The sequence below is a fragment of the Gavialis gangeticus genome, unplaced genomic scaffold (assembly GCF_001723915.1).
Source record: "Gavialis gangeticus isolate Ggan-Ray unplaced genomic scaffold, GavGan_comp1, whole genome shotgun sequence".
NCBI classification, from domain to species: Eukaryota; Metazoa; Chordata; order Crocodylia; family Gavialidae; genus Gavialis; species Gavialis gangeticus.
Window position 1 is genome coordinate 62,047,886 of NW_017729034.1, and position 16,944 is coordinate 62,064,829.

Below are 16,944 nucleotides of genomic sequence, written 5' to 3' on the forward strand. Positions count from 1 at the left end.
ATGACTTTTGAATGATGTTATGAAATGCCCTATAATGGAATGCCTCAAGGACAGCGAGTCTGCTATGAACTGGCAGAGACTTTGTTACTCTATCTGCCAGACTAGAGACAAAGGTAGGATTGTTAAGCTGCAATAGGTTATGTGCTTAGGTGGAAACACTTTGGATGATGAGTTGATTAAATCTAGGAAAACTAGTTCCTTTGACTCCTCTCTGGGTAAGGAAAAGTGGAAAAGCCCCCAACAAGACAGAGAGAGAGAGAGATAAAAAAGTAGGGATTAAAAAAAAAAAAAGACTCTCAAGAAGAACAAAGGACCAGACTTTTGGAGGAAAAAACCCCTTTAAGGCAGGAAGGAAGAAGGTTGAGGCATGCTTTCATAGGAAAGAGGTCCTGTTTAAACACAGGACCAGCCAAGAGCAAAGAAAGCTGACCTGGAACAAAGAGATGGACATAATACTTGATTTAGAACAGATGCCATGAGCTCTAGGAGAAAGATCCTAGACATTCCAAAAGACCCAGAGCAGAGAGGAAACTGAGGCTGAGAATTACTGGTAGGGTTCATTACTTTGTCTGGATCTTTCATGCAATTGAAATAAAGAGTAATTATGTTTGTAAACCTATCTGTGCTTGTGCACTCACTTATAACAAGCCCCTGCAGAGGTGAACTGTAAACCAAGAGCTTCCACTATGATGGAGTACTGAAAAAGAGTGCTTGAGTAGCTGCAGTGTGTGTGGGCGGGGGTGGGGGAGGGCAGTGTTACTTCGCTTCTTGAGGACTGAAGCAGCAGGGTCCCATGAGCCTTCTTCTGTGAAGTCCTCTCCCTCCCTCCTCCAGCTTCTGCTTTGTGTCCTGAGAGAGCTCGCAGCCAGGTGGGTTTGGGAGGAACTGGGGTGGGGGGGAGCACTGTACAACAAAGGGATGTTTATGTGGCACAGCAAAGGGAGGGAGCTCATGCCTGTGACCCTCAGCCACTCATAGGTTGGACAGCCTGCTCTAGACCATGGTAGTAGTGTATCTTGATGAACACAGGGCAAAAGCAGGCCCAACCTAGGTCCACTGATATGCTCCAAAGCCCTAAGTTCAGTGGTGTGGCTGCTCTGAGCTTGCCCCCAGCACCTGCTCTCAAGTGCCTAGTCTTCAACAGGCCTAAGAGCAGGTGCTGGGGATGAGCTTGGAGCAGTATCACTAATGAACTTCTGGGTCTGAAATGCACTAGGGGACTCAGATGGGCAGAGTACACTCTGCCCTGTGCTCCCCTAGATACACTGCTGCTGCAGCACAGACATGCTCCAAAGGGCATTTAAGGGCACATGGGTCTAATAAAGGACATCCAACCTTCTGGCTCTGCATGCCAGATCCCGCACAGGGTTGGTCCATTTGGCCTTGTGCCACACACCAACCTAGCCTGGCCGCATGCTGCCCCAGTCCTGCCCCGATCTGGCCACACGGTGCTCACCTAATGGATCTGGCTGGCCCGCATAGCCCTTATGTGGCCACATGCCACAAGCCTACCAAATCCAGCTGCACGCCAGCACAATCTAAGAAGCAGGGCCACGTTATCCAGCCCATGGGGCTCCCCCTGGGTCTGAAAATCTGGTAGCACAGGAGTAACAATTAACTCTGAGACAGCTCCCCCAATGTCAAATTTCCAAATCTCTGGGGAATCCTAAAGGCCAGATGATACAGCTCCACAGACCACATCTGGCCTGTGGGCCAGGGCTTGAGCATCCCTTAGCTAATATTTTGCAGACCAAGCATAGGTGCCTTGAGTGTCCAGGAGAGGGAGCTTTACCAGGTCTGTGCGCACCTGGAAGAAGACTTCAATGGAGGAATGGAATTATGACATTTCATTATCTAATGTTATGTCTGTTAGTATAAGGGGAAGAAGAGAAAGCCAATGTTGTCATTTCTCTCCTCTAATTAAATTATATAATAATACTGCAACTTCTAATAGAACACAGAAAAAAACAAAATCCAAGAAAATGTTAGTTTTCCTTTGCACACACCTATCCTTTTCTCCCCAAATTGTTTTATGCATTAACTAATAGAACAATATTTCAAATTACCTATTGTGTGATACTGAATGGCCAGGAGTAGCATCAAAAAGTAGCAATGGACGGATCCTGCAATGCACTCGGATATTTCCTCTCAATTCCTGGTATTACAATATAAAAATATATTTAGTTAAACAATTAGATAATATCATATATGTAGATCCTTGATCTGCAAATATTTATGTTTTTAAGAATATACACTTGAGTTTTTAAGAGTGACGCCTGAGACACTGATTCTCACTCTCCATCCTGAAAAGATCCTCCTTAGAGCAATGCTCACAAGTAACACACTGGAAAGATATTCTTTATTAGAAACAATAGGGAATGGCTTGAAGCAAAATAGATGTGCCACAAGTTCAGTACACAGACAAAGGGTCTGATACATAAATAGAAGCACATTCATTAGTTTTGAGTCTAGGAAAATTATGCATTTAATTACCCGGGGATCTCAAGTATTCTCTTGTTACAGATACTTACAATCAAACTGTTATGAAGCACTCTTCTCTTCCGTTTTTCTTTCTCATATCTCTCAGTTACTTCTTGTAAAGACTGCTCAAGATCAAATGCTTTTGTCTGGAATGCTGGAAGAAGAAAAACATTAAAAAAATTCAAACTCTTTAGATGTACAAGTAAGATTTTTCAACAGTGCATAAACGAATTAAGACTTATAATCCTTTTGATTTCCAATGGGGCGTGAGTGCGAAACTCATAAACACCTTTTGAAAATCCCACCCTGCATCCTGTTGAGAATGGAGGCCTTTTCAGATTACAAACAATTCCCATGTTTAAAGACTGTACTATGAGGAGACGGTACAAATTTAAGATGATCCTCCAAAAATTACATTCTAGACATGGAAAATTATAACAGATGCATACATTTTCAAGTATAGAATCTAATTATTAGGGGGTTGTCTTAATTTCAGAGCCATCCTGGAATCAGGTAAATACAGCACTATGCACACACAACCTTGAAAATTTACTAGATGTGTAAAATAGTCAAGGATCATTCAGCTCTACCAGTCTAGTTAGATCAATGATCTTTGTCACCATGATTAAAATGTAGAGACCACCTTCCGTTTACGTCAGTAGATGTCAGAGATATTACGGTAATGTCCTTCAACAGGGAAAGATGATGATCTGGACTACTCCGGCTGGCTTTAGTACAGATTCACTCAGTGTTACCAGTAGTGTGTATTTCACTCCTGTAAGTGCTCAGAAGTCTGCAATAACAGGTTGCTAATGAATAAATTAGAAAGATGAAAGTGAGGGAGAGCCCTACAACAAACAAAACAATAACTCACTCTTGCCCTAACTGGTAATGAGTACATAGAAGAGTGAAAATTGTATGCAAGTGGCAATGATACATCTATGTGGTGAAGGGGTATCCTACTGCCATGGAAAATCTCTACCTGTTACAAAGGCAGAAGCTACGTGACTGCTTATTAAGCTGAGTACAATTGTTGAACAGCCAGGAGTTAACCATGCAACTCAATCACAGTGCTGATAAGTTCCTGTAAACAACTGACAGCTTACCATGTAAGATACCAGAGTATACCTCATTTCTAAGATTTCTTAGAAAGTTGATCTCTTGAACTCCCACATAAGATTTCCTCACACAAACTGAAGATGAGATAATAGATTATTATAAATTTTCCTCGTACGACTGCGCTGCAATCTAATCCAGTGGTTCTCAACTTTTTCAGATTCAAGGCACCCCTCGGAAAATGACAGCTGTATTTTTCATTCATGTTTAGACTACAGAAAGATATTAGAGCAATTCTTGTGTTGCAAAGAACTCAGAAAAACCACAGCAGGTCAGTGTTTTGAACACTATGGATTCCTATTTGAAATCTCTGAGTTTATCTTGAGAATCATGTGTATGTGTTTACACACCTAGATAAGAACATCACAACTGACATTTAGTGGGTCAGACCATCGGTCCATCTTGCCCAATATCCTGTCCCCCCTTGGTGCACTCATTTTAAACCTATGACCTAACTTCCATCCCTGCTATATTTTGATTTGTCCCAAGGAATCAATTCTTACTTACCCAGTGACCTCCCTTCTAAGGGAGGTTTATAGCGTTTCTTAGTGGGCACTGGCCCATGGTCCCTTAAGCAACAAATAGGCCTGTGGCACATAGTGGTAGGGTGACTGCTGAAACGGAGGGTGAAGTGGGTATGACCAGAGTTTTTTTCACTGTTCTCTTGCTTGCAGCCTCCAGCATTTAAAGTCTAGGAAGTTCTGATTCAGAGGCTGTACCTTTAACTCCCATGCTCAATAGCTACTGATGCCCTTTTTCTCCAAGAATTTGTCCAATCCCTTTTTGCATGTGGCTAAACGATCAGCTTCCACAGCATCTGCTGGCAACAAGTTCCACACTTTAATTACACGCTGTGTGAAAAAGAACTTCCTTCTGTTAGTTTTAAACTTACTGCCTCCTGGTTTCATTTTGTGACCCCTACTTCTTGTATTGTGAGACAGTAACTTATAAATCTCTATTTGATTTCTCTTTGCCATTTAGTATTTTGTAAACCCTTCTCATGTGCTAATAGTGCATGACCATCCCATACACCCTTAAAAAGATTTCACAGATCTCAGGAGGCCATGGCGTCTTGGTTGAGAATCACTGATCTAATTGCATAACACTAAACAGGTCAGGAGGTAAATGTGAAAAACCACTAAACCTTTACAGAAAGGAACCTAAGCATGAAATCACCACCCCCAGCAGTAGTGAGCTGTTCAGGGATGTAAAGAAACAGAAACCCAGGAATGAGGCCAATACTTGCATGCTTTTTAAAAAAGAAATGAATCAACTTTTAAGATGCCAGAAAGTCAAGTATGTGAATTAGACTACAGGCTGGAACTGAAACCTTTATGTCACATCTATCTACACTGGAACTTTCTGAAGGATCTTATTTTTGTTATTCTGAATCTGTTCCCCTTCGGGTATCAGCGTCAAGGTGCAAACAACAGAGAAGCTAATTGTTGGAGGGACACAAGTCTGGGAGCTGTGTTTTTTTTTACATCAGTAAGACTAGTAATACTGGTGCTGTTTGGGTAATCACTTGTGAGTAAATACTCTATAAGCCTATCACTGTGGGCAGCAAAGTTAGGAAGTAGCATTTTTTTAAAAGCTAGAATACAAACAATTTTAGGTACTGGGAGGCAATCTCTGCATTTGTGAGCTTCAGAGAGGCCTACTGCACATTACAAGCTCTGTTTAAAACACGCTTTCATTTAAAACAATGCTACTAATGCATTTTTGTTGTGATGGTGACTGTGATAACAAAAATCAATCTCTAGGCTTTCTAATTTGTGAAGAAGACAGTTGACTTGCTGGGATCCAAAGTAAAGTCTACATAAAACCACACTTGCCAAAGCATCCAATACAATTCCCTCCCCCAACAACAAAGCTCCTGTACCTAAGAACTGGTACTTAAGCTTTCCTCATGATCATTCCCAAGACAGAATAAATCACCACAGTTTTATGTCTCATGTTCTGCAAAGCTTTCAAGTTAGCAGAGGTAAACGTTTTGCATTGAAGCTCCATGAGATAAATTTTCTATCAGGCAAATTACTGCCTTTTTTGTCTGCAGGACTATTTTTTTGAACCTGAGCATTTGTTACCATAACAATATAGGTCTTTTTGAAACTGCTGCTAGTGTAAGCTGTGAACCACACCAAAAGTTGTTCATTGTTAATTATGTGCAGTAGGGTAATATCTGGGGCCTAACTTAGATTAGGACCCCGTTGTGTTATGCACTGTAGGAACACAGAATAAAGGACAGCCACTGACCCAAGGAGGTTACTCTCCAAGGTCTGGTCTACATTTCCAAGTTTTGCCAGCATGGCTATGCTGACTAAGAGTGTGTAAACAGATCACACCCCCTAGCTAATGGAGCTATGTTGGAAAAACCTCTTCAGCTGGATGCAGCTAAGGCAGTGAGGCTTAACATATCAGGCTCCACAGGCTGGATGAGTGGAAAGGGACCAGTCCACAGGCCAGATCTCATGGATGAGGTCAGTCCACAGATGTGACTGGACTGCACACCAACATGGCAGTGTGCTGGATCTCACCATGTGCTGGCCCAGCCCCATGTCAGCCTGCCCCCTATACCAGAATCAGCCTGCAGGGCTCCCCATGGGTCAGAAAATTTGGCAGGACAGTGGCAAACAACATTGCCATCACTCCCCTTGCCACCATATTCCCATAGGCCAGAAGACACAGCTCTGTGGGCCAGAAGTTGAACATTATGAGCTATGCCACAGGTACTCAATTCCCAGCTTGCAAGCCAGAGCTGGCCCCCAGCATTGTGTCATCCAGCCCGTGGGGCTCCCCGCCAACCCATAGGGAGCCCAGTGGGCCATGGTGGCGCTGCATGCTAGATTGGGCAGGCAAGGTGGCGCAGGGCCCAACAGCCTGATCCCAGCATGCAGGGCCAGACGGAGGTAGCATGAGTCCCTGGGGCCCAATCCCAGCACGCAGGGCTGAGTGCAGGCAGAATGGGGCCTCATCATGGTGTGTGAGACTGGGTGGAGGCAGTGGGGTCTGCTCCCAGACCGCATGTCCAAGTGGAGGTGGTGCAGGAACCAATCCCAGCCCGTGGGGCTGGGCAGAGGCAGCACAGGGCCTGATGCCAGGCAAAGGTGGTGTAAGACCCCAGTGTCCAATCCTGATCTATGGGTTGAGTGCAGGAGACACAGGACTCCAGGGCCCAATCCAAGTACACGGGGGCAGCACAAGGCCCAATTCCAGTGTTCAGGGGCCAGCCAAGGCCATGTGGGCTTCAATCCAGGCATGTGGGCCTGATCTGGCCCACAAACCAGACTTGCACCATTTGCCTGGGCTGTGGGGCCACAAGGCTGTGCACCACTCAGGTATGAATCAGAAAATTAGGATTAGAAGGAACCTCAGGAGGTCATCTAGTGAAGTCCAACCCCTGCTCGCAGCAGGACCATCCCTAACTAGATCATCCGTGCAAAGGCTTTGTCTAGCCAGGTCTTAAAAACCCCTAAGGATCGTGATCCTACCATCTCTCGGTAACTTATTCAGTGCTTTACTATGCTCCTTATGAGAAAGTTTTCCTAATATCTAACTTCAACTTACCTTGCTGGAACGTGAGATCATTGCGCCTTGTTCTGTCATCTGCCACCACTAAGAGCACTGTAGCTCCATCCTCTTTTGAACCCCACTTCAGGTAGCTGAACGCTGCTATTAAATCCCTTCTTAGTCTTCTCTTCTCCAGACTAAATAAGTCCAGTTCCCTCAGCCTCTCCTCACAAGTCATGTGCCCCAGCTACCTAACCATTTTCATTGCCCTCCACTGGACTCTCTCCAATGTATCCACATCTTTTCTATAGTGGGGGGGCCCAAAACTGGACACAATATGCCATATATGGCCTCACCAGTGCCAAATAGAGGGGAATAATTGTTTCCCTTGATCTACTGGCAACACTCCTACCAATGCAGCCCAGTATGCCATTAGCCTTCTTGGCAATGAGGACACACTGCTTATTGTCCATTTCTGCAGAGCTGTTGCCTAGCTGGTCAGTCCCCAGCCTGTACTGGTGGATGGGATTGTTCCATCTTAAGTGCAGGACTTTGCACTTGTCCTTGTTGAACCTCATGAGATTTCTTTTGGTCCAATCCTCCAATTTGTCAAGGTCTCTCTGAATCCTAGCCCTACCTTCCAGTGTATTACTCCTTCCCCCCAGCTTGGTGTCATCTGCAAACTTGCCGAGGGTGCACTCTATGTTACCTTCCAGGTCATTGATGAAAATATTGAAAACCGGCCCCAGAACTGAGCCCTGGGGCAATCCACTTGATACCAGCTGCCAATTAGACATCAAGACATTGATTACTACCCTTTGAGCCCAATGATCCAGCCAGTTTTCTATCCACCTCACAGTCCATTCATCAAACCCATACTTCCTTAGCTTGCCTGAGAGACTGCTGTGGGAGACGGTATCAAAAGCCTTGCTAACATCAAGATACATTACATCCACTAGTCTCCCTGTATCCACAGAGCCAGTCATCTCATCATAGAATAATCAGGCAATCAGGCTGGCCAGGCATGACTTGCACTTGGTGAATCCATGCTGACTGTTCCTAATCACCTTCTTCTGTTCCCAGTGCTCAGAAAAGGGCTTCTGCAAGCTAGCTTTAGTTATTTGGGATATGGATGTAGCAAAGACAGCCAAAAAACCCTTTTGTTGCTAGGGGTACACTAGGGGTTTCTGCTGCCACAGCTATTCCAGCAAAGCTATGGGGGCAGCAACCCTGCAATGTACATAAGGCTGAAGTACAAGACAGAGAAAGCACGAGGGAAAGGGACGATAAGGTACAGACAGAGTGACAGAGCCACCATTTGCAAATACCACATTTTTCAACTTTTCTTTACTTTTTCACCTTTTCTTTCCACAGTGGATCTAAACTGTAAAAATATCGACAATCACAGCCAATGAAGAGTTGCCCTGGCTTCTACAGTAGATGGCACCCCTTGGAATAACCAGGAACAAAGGCCACAAACTGACAGAGAGCAGATTTAGGTTGGACATTAGACAGAACTTCTTCGTGGTTAGGGTTGCCAGAATCTGGAGTGGGCTTCCAAGGGAGGTGGTGCTCTCTCCTACCTTGGGGGTCTTCAAGAGGATACTGGACAAGCACCTGGCTGGGGTCATTTGACCCCAGCACTCTTTCCTGCCCAGGGCAGGGGGTCGGACTCAATGACCTGTTGGGGTCTTTTCCGACCCTAACAACTATGAAACTATGAATATACTTAATTTGACTATTGTCACAACTATTCTGCATGAGGGCATCTTTCACACCAAAACAACCATCAAGAGTCTTAAATTTTTTGTCACTCCCTATTTTAGACTCAATTGGTGCTTACAGGTGTGGAACATGCCCCCCGTCCCCAAACAGCACTTTACTTTCAGCTTGGCGCACCCCCACACCAAGCACAGCGCATGCCCAGAAGAGGAACTGCGTCAGTTTGACTCGGCTCACCCAGCAGCTTTATAGCTCACGCGCATCAGCATGGCTTCTTGGCATTTTTATCTAACAGTTAATTCAGTCAGCTATTAGCTAAAAGTGCCAAAAAGCCCACTGAAGCGCACAAACTATACAGACACTGGGGAGCCAGGTTAGATAGGATTTCTCTTCCAGTAAAGCACTGGGGGTTTTTTCCCCAGGTTTGTCAGCACCCAATACGATATGTATCAGTTCTACATAGCGTTCCTTTTTGTGTCATTTGTAATACTGCTCTGTGGGCTGCTGAATTTTTTTTTCATCCTATGGAAAGGTGGCGTTAACTTTCCCCAAGAAGTTTCCTTGGGGCTTACCTTTCCCCAAGAAGTTTAGGGTCATGATTCCCCCACCCATTCACTGGGCCAGGTACTGGATTTATATTTGGTTTCTTAGTAGCTTCCACCTTGCCAAGCAGTGATAACAATAGCTTATTCTCTCTTTCAAAGACTATTTAGTACCCATAGATGCTGATAAGACCTTTTTCTCTATGACAGACTAAGTTAAAAGAGTTATTTTAAATTTTCAGAACTTTTCCAGCCCATTAATGAATGAGTCTTAAGAGGATCACTACCAATTAGTCTGCCAATATGTTTGCTAAAATGACAACAATTTATATTTACCGGAGAAATGGGCTTATATGAAGATAATCAATTTTTTCCTATTTTGGAAATCATTATTATTCATACTTCACATAGGAAAGAAAGCAATACTCTGTTTTTCAGAATGTGGTTGTACGGCTCTAACAAGAAACTACTTCTTTATTTTGCAAATGTTTTATAGTGTGCTCTGTACTTACCCAAGCCAGGGAATTTACACCTTTAAACTGTTCATCTCCCTATCAAATATTTCGGCGTGGGCCAGTTTTTAAGATTAAATTTAGGCAGGTAAAATATGTTCTCTCAATGGGAGGGGGTGTACGTGTAGACAGAGAAAGAGAGCAAGGGGCTGCTGGTTGTGCAAGATGAAGAACACAACTCACGACAGTTATTCTGAATATATGTTTTTCTTAGTATAATCTCTTCATTATGCATAAGATTTTAAGGAGGTCAGCCAAATTTTTATCATCTGTTTTACCAGATCGGATAACATCCAACTAGAATCTTTCCCCTCCTACAAATCTGTTCTGGTTGTTTAAGTTCTACCATATTCACAACACAATTTAATAATTAGTTCAGACTATTTTCCCCTTCCTCCCATTAATTTAAAATTAATAAGTGTACCCTATTCCATCTGCTTTGTAATGTGTTGTGTCCCATTTTGTTTGAGTCAAACAAAATTATAGCAGAAAAATGCCTCAACATCTTTTCCACTGGATTGTTTCTCTATAAAGATCTTTTAGTATGGTTGCGGATAGAGTTAGTGATTCCATCAAACCCAAATGTATCCCAAGAATGTGTTTTTAAGGCACACTCTATATCACACTGGATACTTTTGTTGTTTACCATTATTAGTATTTATGTAAGAGTTTAATTTACAAATATTCCCGGTAACTTAAAAAGATATTATTCATGGGCCTCTTTAACATTACTGCTAGAGAAGGCCTAGGTCCTGCACTGCTTGTGGTGACCCTTGCTGAAGTCAATGGCTGTACCTACACAAGTCACAATGCAAGGTCATAGCCCTACATAGCATATTTGTATTTATACTGCAGCATGCAAAATAAAAATAAAGACACTGAAAAAGCAAGTTAAAATGCATAAGATTTACCCAAGCACTGGCATACCTTTTGGATATAAGTGCAGAGGTTCCTCTTAAATCTGACATCACTGCATAGTGCATTATGGGTGTTAAATCCAAGACAATAATAGGCCAAAGGACTCTGAGACCTTCAAAAAATGATCCTAAAGCTACTTTACACTCAATGTAAGGGCTGATCCAGGAGTGTTGGCAACCTTATCTTGGCTCAATTTGTTATTTTATTCTTCACTGCTATAACAAAGGTAACCTGCTTAACTACTTTTTTCCTATCTTAACACTGAAGCATTCTGCCCACACAGCATAATGTAGATTTAATTTAATTCCTCTGCCTGACAAACCAGAAAATATTCATTTTCATTGCTGTCTGACAATGTAGATGACTCACTCTGTAAACCACTGAGCTTGCTGATTGTTCCCACGCTGTGTTCAGTCCCTTTGGAGTCAAACCAGACTCAGAACTACTGTATTTTCTCACATACAACATGCACCTTTCCCCCAAAAATCAGCCCTACAGAACTGAGGTGAATGTATTAAGCAGGGAAGCTGATTTTCTTCATGGGCGAGAAGCACCCTCCTTTGATCCTTGCTCCACACTGCAGCAGCTGTGGCATTATTTGTTAGGCAACTGAGGGAGTCAACTGACTTAGTGGCACATTGTTTTTACTCCAGAGGTGTTAATGATAGTCTCTCCTTCTTAATGTTTTGGAGGTTCCACTAATACAGATAACCTTTCTTAGGGCAATTTTGCTGTCTGCTAGTTGCTCCTGGTCTCTCTCCTATTTCACAGCTCTGAAGACTCCTTAGCTTTTTCCAAAATCATAGATCCACCCATGGTGATCAGTCTTTAGCAGCAGCAAGGCTTTCAACTTTAGTTAAGCATGAAAGGGAAGGTGAATCAGCTAAAAATTAGGCTCTGTCCCTGCTCTATGCAGCCATACCTTTGGAGAAAGCATTGTTCTTCATTCTTCCTTTCAAAAAAACAGTGTTTTTATATTTTAGGACATGTTGTATGCAAGAAAATACAATAACTGATTCCACCTCCTTCCCCAGCCAAAAACCAAAAATTGTATCTCATGTGTTGCAATACCAGGGTCTCATTGTGAATACAGTGGCCTACAGTTTTGGCTTTTGCCTTGAATTCCTGTATTTGTGATTAATTAAATCAGAGTGTTATGATTATGTTTTAAAAAATCTGGACCCTAATCCTACAATCAGATAAGCTTTATGCCTGTGTAGAGGCCCACCAAAGTCGATGAGATTCCAAACAGGTGGAGAGTTCCATAGTCAAGGGCCAAGTTTCAGGTTTACAGCTCTGGGGGCCTTAGCTACACATACAGAGAGTACTTGTGCACAAAAGTACATACTGTCAGGTATTCATGTCTGCAAGTGAAATGTAAAGACTGCATATTGGAAATTTAGTCCTTCCAGCATTACTCCCCACAGTTTCCTGTCTGTGTGTCTGTTTTTAATTAAGTATATTTTTCTCTTGAAAAATACACTCACAAAATCAAGTCTGACCCAATTTTTTGAAGTTTCTATGATCTCCTGAGACTTTTTCTGATACAGTCAAAAGTACAAATTTCAGCTAAGGTAACACATTCCTCATTCAGCTATGCTGAAAGAATCGAGATAACAAGCCTGAGAATGTCACATTAAAAGTGTTGGGAGTTAGGCCAACTCAGCAGTCTAGTAGCAGCTGCAATCAGCATAAAAAGTGGATCCAAACTATTTATCAACCCAGCTGCCCTGTGAAAATATCTAATTATTTGTCATTTTTATAACACCAGTGTTAGGTCTCCAAGACAGACAAAACCCAGAAGGAAAAAGAGATTACACTGTAAGTGGCTTGTGTCTCAAAACCAAATAAAAAACAATGAACATTAACATTTAGCACAAATATTGCCTGAGGTAAATGTTTGGGCTGTAAATGCAGCAAGCCTTACTTTGCATAGCTTCATTCTGCAGCTGTATCTTTTGGACTGCAGTCAAAACTTGGTAGAGATGATTCTTGTATTGATGTTGAAAGTCTCTGGAAAGTTCAAGAGCAAATGAGTGGAGGTTCTTCAGGTCTTGCTTAAGTCCCTGCACAGTAAGCAGAAACAACATGTTAATAAAGATATAAAAAGAAGTTGGGGAAATGGTAAGCTATCCACAATGAAAAGAATTGTGGCGAGGAATTATAGTCAAGAAGAATTTTATATTTCATTTAATGAGGTCAACAAGGATGCACAATATAATGAGGTGTAGCTAGAGACTGATCTCATTTCCAAGGAAATTTAGAAGCACTCATTGTTCTTTAGAAATCTCTCAGAATCTCACAGACTATGCTCAAATCATCATAGCATCAAGCTCTAAAAGCAGAACAAAGTATCTCCTTTCATCTTGCCAACTAAAATCAAGGTACAGTGAGTGTGTCCTCTGCACACTTACAAATCATATATTCAATTAAATTTAACTAGAAACACGTATCAATAAAGTGCTTAATCTATTCTTTATTTAAAACATTATATATACGTTTTGTTTGATAGCTACATATTTGGGTCATTCTCAAACATTTCTAAAATGAGTGATTTCCACTCACTGGTAAGAAAGGTGATTTATTTGACAAAGATCAGAATCCTTGTGTGGGATGGATTTTTTTTTAAATGACTGTAACACATCAAGATAACATTTAGAATGTGAATTTTCAATATTCGTAGGAGTATCCAGAGTACCTTCAACTCAGAGTTATAAACAGAAATAAAGTAAAAATAAATTGAAGCCCCAAGAAAAAGCACAGGCTGGACACCTCTTACAACAGTCTCAGAACAGGAACTTAACCTATCTGTAAAATGGGGTTAATAATAATTTACCTCCCAAAGGGTTGTAATGTTAGTTAACAGTTGAAGGTAGTCAGAAAATGTGACCTGTGAAGTGACATATTCACTGTTCCAACTAGTAACATATAATGCACCACTGACTTTTAATTAATTGAATATTTTAATGATAAAACTGTAAGTTGAACCGAAGACAAAAAAGCAAATCGACTGAAGTTTAGCTCAGAACCCAAAGAACACACACAAACCCACTTTTATCACTTCCAGTTCTGGGATTACTGGTAATTTAGTATTGTAAGACCCTCTACCTCTCCTAAATCACATTCATCACCTTGTGGACAGTAAGCCATCACGATCTGATTCTACTGCCCACTAATGTGTGCAGTGGAGTCCCTCAGGGCACAGTTCTGGGGCTGGTGCCTTTCAACATCTTCATCAGTGATCTGGATGAGGGGGTGGGAAGAACCCTGTTCAAATTCGCGGACGACACAAAATTATGGGGTGCACCTAACACCCTGGAGAGGAGGAACCAGATCCAGGCTGACCTAGACAGGCTGGGGAAGTGGGCAGAAAGCAACAGGATCCAATTCAATAAGGACAAGTGCAAGGTGCTGCATCTAGGGAGGAAGAACTGCCATCCTACCTACAGGCTGGGGGGCGACCTTCTCAGCTCCACCAAGGCAGAAAAAGATCTTGGAGTCACTGTTGACTCCAGGATGAACACGAGTCGCCAATGTGATGTAGCAGTTGTCAGAGCCAATCACACCTTGTTGTGCATCCGTAGGTGCTTCACAAACAGGTCCAGGGAAGTGATTCTTCCCCTCTGTGAGGCACTGGTCAGACCGCAGCTGGAGTACTGTGTCCAGTTCTGGGTGCTGTAGTTCAAGCAGGATGAGGACAACCTGGAGAGGGTCCAAAGAAGAGCCACTCGCCTGATTAGAGGCCTGCAGGGAAGGCCCTACAAGGAAAGGCTAAGGGACCTTAACCTCTTCAGCCTCTCCAAGAGAAGGCTGAGAGGTGATCTTGTGGTGGCGTACAAATTCATAAGGGGAGAGCAACATGAAGTAGGCAATGATCTGTTCACCAGGGCATCCCCTGGAATGACAAGGAACAATGGCCATAAGCTACTAGAGAGAAGGTTTAGGCTGGACATTAGGAAAAGGTTCTTCATGGTCAGGGTTGCCAGAATCTGAAATGGGCTCCTAAGGGAGGTGGTGCTCGCTCCATCCTTGGGGGTCTTCAAAAAGAGACTGGACAAGCACCCGGCTGAGATCACATGACCCCATGGTTGGTGTTTCTTTTCTTGCCTGCCAGGGACAGGGGGTCAGACTATATGGCCCACTGAGGTCCCTTCCGACTCTATGAATCTACTGCATCACAACCAGCTCTGCCATTTTATCTAACTATTTAAAATGCTACTGCAAGATTTTCTGTTAATGATCACTATAATTAGTCAAAATCACTTCATTTTTTCAAAACTGCAGCCTCTTTCAAGCCAATTCAGGAACGAGCCTCCCGTTATCCTAGGTAACCATATGGCCGTTTGGTTGGGACAGTCCTGGATTTTGTAGGCCATCCCAGTGTCCCCATTCGTTGGTGAAAATTGAAGCAAATTTCTGGATCGGTGCCACCCCACCCACATGTGCCCAGCCTGGCATTCAGAGGCAGGGGAGGGTTGTGGCGGGCGCTGGGCTGAGCACTGCTCCTCCTGTCTGGGACAGGAATCAGAAGGGGCAGGGCAAAGCAGGCCAGGGGAGGGGGCTGAGGCAGGTACCTGCTCTGGGTGAGCCAGGATGGCAGAGCAGGGTAGGGTGGGCCAGCACGGAGGCCTGCAGCTGGGCTGTATCCCCCACATGCAAAGGATGGACACGACTAGGAGTGGCCCCTGTGCGGTACACCCTGGGCTTCCCAGCTTGCCCTATGTGGCCACAGAGCTCCTCCACCCTGCCACTTGTATCCTCATGCTGTGCTGCTGTGGCCGTGCATGGCAGCCCCAGGCAGCTGCTGGTGGGGGGAGAGGTGCTGTGTGTCATCATGGGGCTAGTGGAGCCTGGGGCAGGGGCCACACAGGGGCAGCTCCCAGCTGGATCCAGCCTCTGCATGCAGGGAATGGAGCCCAGCTGTGGGCATCTGTGCTGTCCCACCTGGCCCCACTCTGCCATCAGGGCTCCTAGGAGCAGCAGGGCTGGGGCTCTGTGTGTGCACGTGTGTTCATCCACATAGAGAGGGGGTTGCGGAGGCATGGGCTGTGTGTGTATATATGCACACCTGCCCTCAATCCCAAATTTCCCTACCCTGTCCTGGCACCCTACCTTATCCAGGGTTTAGGCATGAATCCAGAGAAGAATATTCCTCTAACTTAACACTTGCATGTGTTCTTGAAATTAACAATTTTAAGGACTACCTTTTTCAAGCTGATACCTTTTAACAAAGGTAACAAATTACACTTATTGCAATTGCATAACTATGCTTAGATCTTCAACAGAGACCTTGAAAATGAAGAAGCAAGGTTTTATTTGTGGTGGTATCTCTTATTGGATCAACTCTATATTTGGGAGAGATGTTAGATAAGCTTTCAAGCACAAACTCAAACCTTGCTGCTTGAAAATGAAGTCAGTTTTAGATACTGTGAAACAGATGCACATTGATCAACAGAATATCTAACAAACTGCTCACAGTGCAAGCCAACAAACCAGTCATGTGAGGAAGTCAGTGGAAATTCAAGATGCTTTCCTAGGAGCATGTTATCTTTCATAAGACAGATTTATTAGTATTGCTCCTTCAGGCACATCTATAGGGCACACTGCAATGTATTTCACAGTAGGAGTGCACCAATAAAGATTTTTTTGGCCAATACTGATGGCCAATTATTAACCAGCCATATTGAACGATACCAATTCGACTGCTGATATGCAGCCTGGCAGCTTGGAAAGCAGCATCCAGCCAGTAAGTCTGTCAGGAGAAATGGGCGTGGGGGGCAGGGCGCAGCAGATCGAGGCTCCCACAGTGAAAGAGGGAGTGGGGCTGGGGCATGGGCAGACACTGCCCAGCCAGGGTGGGGTGTAGGGTGGAACTACAGGCAGCTTGTCCAGACGGCGTGGGGGGTGGGGAAGGGAGGCAACTCCCCACTCTGCCTGCATTCTGGGGGAAGCATGTCCCCCCTAGATTTGTGTGCAGGGTGAGGGTGGGCTGCCCGCTGCAGACTCTTCCTGGTAGGGGAGGGGCTGGGTCAAGGCTGCACTCAGGGCAGGCAGGGGCTGCACTGGGAGGGGGGGTTATGGGATGGGCTATAGCCACCCCAAAATTTTCCATAGCCACCCCATAGCCCCCCTCCCAGCACTGC

At 43.9% G+C, this 16,944-nt stretch overlaps 1 protein-coding gene across 3 annotated transcripts in view; it reads right to left on the bottom strand.

Moving 5' to 3' along the window:
* Nucleotides 1-16,944, bottom strand: part of KIF25 (kinesin family member 25) — an 81,792-nt gene that overhangs the window by 50,106 nt on the left and 14,742 nt on the right. For all 3 annotated transcript variants that reach the window (XM_019527505.1, XM_019527504.1, XM_019527506.1), the window contains 3 exons: nt 12,729-12,867; nt 2,532-2,635; nt 2,067-2,155 (listed from right to left, as the gene is read on the bottom strand). In XM_019527505.1, the coding sequence (XP_019383050.1) occupies nt 2,067-2,155; nt 2,532-2,635; nt 12,729-12,867 (332 nt within the window). The remainder of the gene's footprint in view (nt 1-2,066; nt 2,156-2,531; nt 2,636-12,728; nt 12,868-16,944) is intronic.